The sequence below is a fragment of the Miscanthus floridulus genome, chromosome 3 (assembly GCF_019320115.1).
Source record: "Miscanthus floridulus cultivar M001 chromosome 3, ASM1932011v1, whole genome shotgun sequence".
In the NCBI taxonomy this organism is placed as follows: domain Eukaryota; kingdom Viridiplantae; phylum Streptophyta; class Magnoliopsida; order Poales; family Poaceae; genus Miscanthus; species Miscanthus floridulus.
Genome location: NC_089582.1, coordinates 83,936,590 through 83,944,090, shown reverse-complemented (window position 1 = coordinate 83,944,090; position 7,501 = coordinate 83,936,590). Strand labels below are relative to the sequence as shown.

Here is a 7,501-nt window from a genome sequence, read left to right as displayed (position 1 = left end):
AGACTGGAGAAACCCAAGTGTTTGGTCCCGATGTCCTTAGAGACGCGGAAGAACAAGTGAGAATGATTAGAGACAATTTGAGAGTAGCTCAGTCTCGACAGAAGAGTTACGCTGATACTCGCAGAAGAGAGCTAACTTTCGAGATTGATGATTATGTGTACCTAAAAGTGTCACCAATGAGAAGTGTGAGAAGATTTAATATGAAGGGAAAGTTAGCACCAAGGTATATAGGACCTTTTAAGATCCTAGAGAGACGTGGAGAAGTAGCTTATCAGTTGGAATTGCCTGAGAGCTTATCCGGTGTGCACGACGTGTTCCATGTCTCCCAGTTGAAAAAGTGTCTGAGGGTACCAGAAGAACAAATCCCTTTGGAAGAACTTGTTGTCAAGGAAGACCTTACTTATGAAGAGTATCCGATAAAGATCTTGGAAATTGCCGAAAGAGTTACGAGAAGCCGAACAGTAAAGATGTGCAAGGTACAGTGGAATTGTTATACCGAGGATGAGGCTACTTGGGAAAGAGAAGAGGATCTGAGAAAGACCTATCCCCAACTGTTTGAGTAAGCAATCACCCGAATCTCGGGGACGAGATTCATCTTAAGGGGGGTAGAATTGTAACACCCAAAAAAATTTGAATTCTTTTTAAAATAGTAAATTTGATTTAAATATGCAATTATATGTGCAATTCAAATTAGGAAGTAATATTTCTTTTATGAAATTAAAAGAAAATACAAGAATAGAAACATGTGATGCATTCATGCTATTGCGTATTTATTTTTGTGACGGGTGGTTTTGTTCAAATGCTAAAAGATTTTAAAAACCTTTTGAAAATGAGTTTGAAAAGTTTATTTATAAAAAGAAAAAAAAAAGAAAATTCCTTCCATTCCTCCCCTTCCTCTCATTCGGCCCCATGGCCATTTCTTTCCCCGCGGCCCAGCACCACAGCCAGCGCCCCAGCCCACCCCTTTCCCGCTCGGCCCAGCGTCGCGCCAGCAGCCCAGCCGCGCGCTCCGCGCCGGCCCAGCCGCACCCAGCCCAGCAGCCGCGCGCCTCGGCGTCGCCCGCACCCGGCAACCGCCCGCGCCCAGCCGCTGACGCCCAGGCCCCACCTGTCGGCGCTGCCCCCAACCTCCCGCGTCCAACGCCTGCTCCCGGTCAAGGCGGAACCGCCGCCACGACGCGTGTCGTGGGAGCGTCCTCGCGCCCCTCGGCCTCGTTAAAAGGCAGCCGAGCCCCCCTCGCGCACCCCCTGCTGCCCCCGCTCCAATTTCGCCCCGCTCACGCACCGGAGGCCCCTGCAACCGTCGCTCCGAGGGCGTCGGATTCCGCCGTCCACCTCCGTGCAGGCAGCCGTCTCCGAGCCGTCTCCGCCTCCGATTATCGCCCGTGGTGAGCTCGCCGTGGTCCCCTCTCTCTCCCCATGCGTTTCTTTTCGAGTTTTGTGGCTTATAGCTCCCAATCCGCGAGCGCCGTGTACTCCATGGTCGCCGGCCATGGCGGCCACCGCGCTAGCCCCGTTTCCGGCCGCCGCAACGGCATGGCCGCGAACCCCCTTACCCCCCCGATCTCACGGGTGTCCTCGGTGGTCATTTTGGTGGGCCATAGGCCCTAACCACGCGCTCCGGCGTGTCCTTGCCGCTGGCCATGGCTGCGCCGCCGTGGCTGTCACTGTGCCGGCCGCCGGCGCCCCTTTCTCTCTCCCTCCCATCTGTTCCGGGCCGTCCGATCTTGATCTAACGGCCACCGTTGGCCGATACCCCTTCGCGGGTGGTTTTGCTAAAGAGCCCTCCTGTTTTTGCGTAATAGAACCCGCAGTCCAAAGCGCATTCCCCCTATTACGCATTCTTGTTTTGAAAGCGTAAAGTCATCGGCTTAAGTCAAAAGTACGCTTTCAGTATTTACAGAAATGCCATTTGAACTGTTTCGCTTATAAAATTGTCGTTTTAGCTCCGAATTGATCCATTCAAATCGCGTTAGCTTCGTAATTTCATAGGCTACATGTTAGAACTACTGTTAGTCAAGTTTGGAACTTTTTAATTTCATGATTAGAATTAATTAAATATAGGGCTATAGGAAAACCCGTTTTAATCACAACTTTCGCATTTTAGCTCCGTTTTTCGTGAACTTCGCGTTGACGTGATCGTAGAGAAACGTAGATTAGTTTTACAAACATTTTATGTTGTTTTCAATACTATTGGTGTACTGTTCTAATGATAGGAATGTTTGCTTTGCATGAATGCTTTTGGAATGTTGTATGTTGCCGTGTTGGTCGCGTTCAGACGGTGAGGAAAACGTTGGAGACCAAGAACTCTTCGACGACCAGCAGGACCAGCACGAGTTTGTGAACCAAGGCAAGTATAACATGGGCCTTCCTTGATGTCCTATTTCACTTTAAGCAATTACTCATTTGCATGTGTCTAAATTTGATACCCGTAAGGACATCCTAGTGATTGTTATCCTATTTCTTGTCTCCTATGGGTTAAATGCATATGGGTAGATTGCTAGTGCTCTAACTAAGCTTGATATACATATTGATGAATGATACTATGGAACAAAGAGAGTAACCTGAATTATAATAACTGTTCCATAGGGCGAAAGTGCAAATGACCGTTGTTCATGTTGCTCCCTGCCCTCCATAAGGACTTATCTGTCGGCAAAAGCTGGGACTGACAGTGCAACCGGGAGAGTCATATGGCTCTGACTTTAGCTCAGTAATAGGATCTTTCCTAACTAGTTAGTGGTTACCTTTTGGCGCAAATGGGGCTTGCCACTTTGGATATAGGGCTGCCTCTGTTCCTATGAGTATAGCCGCGATGGATTTGTGCCATAGGAAAGGGGGGTCCCTACATCTGCCTACCAAGGAAACCTAGCGGCCCTAACCTGTTAGGGAAACCTATGAAATGGCTTCATAGTGTACCCTGCCCGCTCACCTTGGTAGTGACATGGGAGTAATTAACCCGGGCGTATGGGGATCACGACTCGCGGTGAATGTGCACCACCTCTACAGAGGGTAACAAACTGTTATAACAGCCGTGCTCACGGTTACGAGCGGCCCGGAAAACTCACAGAATAACTGGATACTTGATGATGATCGATTAAGTTGTTCTATGATGAAATATGGTAAACCTGACCTTGATATATGTTCTTATGGGTTTAAATGAGAGCTTAAGCATAACTTGATAATACTTGAGAATAAAAGTTTGACCTATTAAAAATGCTAACTGCAGTAAACCAGAGTCTATCCTTTTTGAGCTTCATAACCCCATGTTAGCTTGCTAAGTACGGAATGTACTTACACTTGTTTATTTTCTTTACTTGGATAAAAATCCCAGATGGGTAACAGATGACAACGGGTATGAGGATTTCTCGGAGGATTATTAGGCTTGTGGTCAACCAGTTGACCTTCCCTGTGATGACGGCCGCGAGAGTTCATTCTATCTTTATTATTCCGCTGTGATGTATGAGACTAAGTTCTATTATAGCTCTGATGTATGTGACACTGTGATGATACTATTGTAATTTGTCAGCTTGTGTGTGTGATTGATTCCTGGGCACACACGAGTTTAGTGCATTCAATTTTATCCTTAAAATTGGGTGTGACACTCTCCCTAAGGACTTATCTGTAAGTGATCATCTAGGACTTATAGTATAGCTATGAGGGCTACATGGCTCTGACTTTAGCTCATTATGAGGACCTTTTCTAGCTTGTTAGTGGTTACTTTTATTGGCATAAGAATGGCTTGCCGAATCGGGTATAGGACAGCCTCTACTCTTATGTGTCTAGCCATGAAGGAATTGTGCCATTTGATAAGGGGTTCCTATATCTGTTTGTCGAGTGAATCTAATGGCCCTAACTTGTTAGACGAACCTTTGAAAGGCTTCATAGTGACCCCTGCCTGCTCACCTCCGTAGTGTTTTGGGAGTAATTAACCCGAGCATATAGGTATCACGACTCACAGTGAAAGTGTACAACCTCTGCAGAGTGTAAAACTGGTATATCAGTCGTGCTCATGGTCACGAGCGGCCTTGGAACCCTTATGGAATAGATGAACACTAAGAATTATTTGTTTATGCTATTCATTATTCATGTTTACATCTGATCATGTGTTTTGCATTGAGAATTGAAACAACTTGTTGCTACTCTTAAGCTAAAATGGTGACAACTAAAAGTTGAATGCTGTTAAACCTATGTCAAGCCTTTTGAGCCTCATGAACCCCGTGTTACACTTGTTGAGTATGGCATGTACTTACGCTTGTTTATTTTCATTACTTGGATAAAAATCCCGGATGGGTAACAGATGGCTTTGGGTATGATGATTTTCCTGAGGACAAAACCTGTGGTCAACCAGTCGACATCCCTATGAAATGGAGCTTCCACGAGAGATCTTTTATTATTTCTGCTATATTTATGTGATAACTCTGTCTTATTCGTGATGTAATAAACACTTGTGATGATACTATTCATAATTTGTCAGCTTATGTGTGTGACTGATCTCTGGGTGCATATAAGATTTTGCACTCCATTTTGTCCTTAAAATTGGGTGTGATAGATTGGTATCAAAGCTGTGTTGACTGTAGGATGCAAGCCTAGTTAGCAATGGTCGTTTTTAGCTTCTTTTGCTTCACTCATTTCATGCTTTCTATCTCACCCTTGTTATTTGCTAAAGTTTTATGCTTCTTTTGCCTTATTCTATTTTGAAAATTATTTCTTCTAATCTAATCTAACTAAATCTAATTATGTAGATGCCTCATGCCAGCAAGACTGCCTGCATCAGCACTGGAGGGTACTACCGGTGATGTCGACTAGGCCCGCTCTTCTAAAAGGTATGATAGCGTCGATTGGTGGAGACTCGACGTTCACGATCTAGGCTTCGAACCAAGATTGATTCGAACCCCTGCAACCATTACACCACTGCTCCGTTGGTTATCAACCACACGAACGCGATTGACCTCGTCGAGAAGGCTTTCCTGCAAGCGAATCGAGAACACAAGCAAGAACGGGATGAACGCAATCTGAAATTGCAAATAAATATGAGGCTTATGAAATCAAGAAGGAGTTCAAGTCTTTATTCGAAAGGACTAATCGCCATAGGCGAACAAGATCAAGAATTGGGGCCCTGGTTCATAGCAAGCGGCCTTGGCGGCGACAGTTGCAGCAAAATGATGTCTGTTTCACAAGAAAATCAAGAACTAAACAAAACCCAAACCCTAAGAAGAGCGACGGCTGCTATTTATAGAGTCTTGGGTGCCCCCCTGGACATGCCCCCTAATGGGCCCAAACACGATACACGGTCCAACGGACCAAAAGACGGTGTCGCAGCACCCTAGCAGATTCTAGATGCTGAATTGTTTCAATGATTCCTGTTGATTCCAAAGGTCTTTTGATGTGAAACCACTTGAATTGGCTTCCTTATCAAATTAGCTTTCCAACCATATATGGATCGTCGAAAACGGAGTCTGGATGCGTCCTGGGTGACCAGTTTAAGGCAGACTGGTCCTGGAGCCCGAACCGGACTCAAACTTGAGTTGGACTGGGCTTCCACCATAAAAAAGATGAATTGGACGCCCATGCTAGACCTCCTCCTCTATTTGGCTTATATGCGATGAAGTAGTGATGTCCTCATCATCCTCCCTTTCTTGAATTGAATTCATCCTCGATTGAAGTAGATCGTCTCCTCTATTGGATGATAGCAACGATGGTTCCAGAAGAAGATGTTCATCTTGGCGCCCCATCCTTCACAAAGGCAGCTACCATGGTGGCTTCCCTGTTGGGAATTCATCCTCCTTCTCCTGCAAAAGGTTAGTACCAACAAGAGGCATAGCACTAGGAGTAGGACCAAGTGGACATATAGGCGATGTACAAGTTAGAGCATAACATGGTTCATCATGATCAACAAGAACAGATTTAAGAGCAAATAAAACTTCTTTCATGTTACTTGATGGTTCATTTGTTGGTTTGCTAAAGTCTTTATCATGGCCTTTCTTTTTCTTTTCAGCAAGTTCTTTTTCATATTGCACAATTTCAGCTGGTGATAAAGAAAGTAAAGCAATGGTCTTTCCTTTAAACATAAAAGTATATCTATTTTGCCTACCATGATGTACAACATTATTATCATATTGCCAAGGGCGGCCTAACAAAAGTGAACAAGCTTGCATAGGCACGACATCAAAATCAGCATAATCATGGTATGACCTGATAGAAAATTGCACACGAGCAGATTGTGTTACTTTGCCTTACCACTATTGTTGAACCACTGAACATGGTATGAATGTGGAAGAGCACATGTAGATAAACCAAGAGTCTTGATAAGCTCAGAACTTACCAAGTTATTGCTGATCCCTCCATCAATTATAGCACGAACATGAAAATTACCCCCGCAACCATTACACCACTGCTCCGTTGGTTATCAACCACACGAACGCGATTGACCTCGCCGAGAAGGCTTTCCTGCAAGCGAATCGAGAACACAAGCAAGAACAGGATGAACGCAATCTAAAATTGCAAATAAATATGAGGCTTATGAAATTAAGAAGGAGTTCAAGTCTTTATTCAAAAGGACTAATCGCCACAGGTGAACAAGATCAAGAACTGGGGCCCTGGTTCACAGCAAGCGGCCTTGGTGGCAACAGTTGCAGCAAAACAATGTCTGTTTCACAAGGAGATCAAGAACTAAATAAAACCCAAACCTTAAGAAGAGCAATGGCTGCTATTTATAGAGTCTTGGGTGCCACCCCCCTGGACGCGCCCCCTAATGGGCCCAAACATGATACACGGTCCAACGGACCAAAAGACGGTGTCGTAGCACCCTGGCAGATTCTGGACGCTGACTTATTTTGATGATTCCTATTGATTCCGAAGGTCTTTTGATGTGAAACCACTTGGATTGGCTTCCTTATCAAATTAGCTTTCCAACCATATATAGATCGTCAAAAACGGAGTTTGTATGCGCCCTAGGTGACCAGTTTAAGGCATACTAGTCCTGGAGCCTGAACTGGACTCAAACTTGAGTTGGACTGGGCTTCCACCATAAAAAAGATGAATTGGACGCCCATGCTGGACCTCCTCCTCTACTTGGCTTGTATGCGATGAAGTAGTGATGTCCTCATCAACCCGCCTCATGGTTTGTCCATGGATCCAGGGGTGGAAGAACCCTAGGAACAAGAATTCCATTCGCCAACACCGCCAACACCTATAATTACGCCTAAGCCAGTCCAGGAGGAACCCTAAGAAGTCGAGGTCATCCACCTGTCCGATGATGACGAGGAAGACATCGTTGAGGAGGATGAGCCGATCCCACCCCTAGGGTGGGCAACAAAGGTGTGGTATAAGCCAGGATGTGAATCCTCCGTTTCACATCACCGACTCATGAGCATGCTTCAGACCTACTACGGCGACTGGGATGTAGCGGTGGAATACGTATGCGAAGAACATACACACCCTATTGAAGACACCCACTGGAAGACCAGGGTGTACATCACCATCAAAGACGAACAGAAAGGCT

The 7,501-nt window shown here is 45.4% G+C and overlaps 1 protein-coding gene across 1 annotated transcript; it reads left to right on the top strand.

Moving 5' to 3' along the window:
- The first annotated feature begins 909 nt into the window (after nt 1–909).
- LOC136543954 (classical arabinogalactan protein 5-like) lies at nt 910–1,392 on the top strand. The gene has a single exon (XM_066536264.1). It carries the CDS (start codon nt 910–912, stop codon nt 1,390–1,392), a length of 483 nt encoding a protein of 160 aa, XP_066392361.1.
- The last annotated feature ends 6,109 nt before the right edge of the window (nt 1,393–7,501 follow it).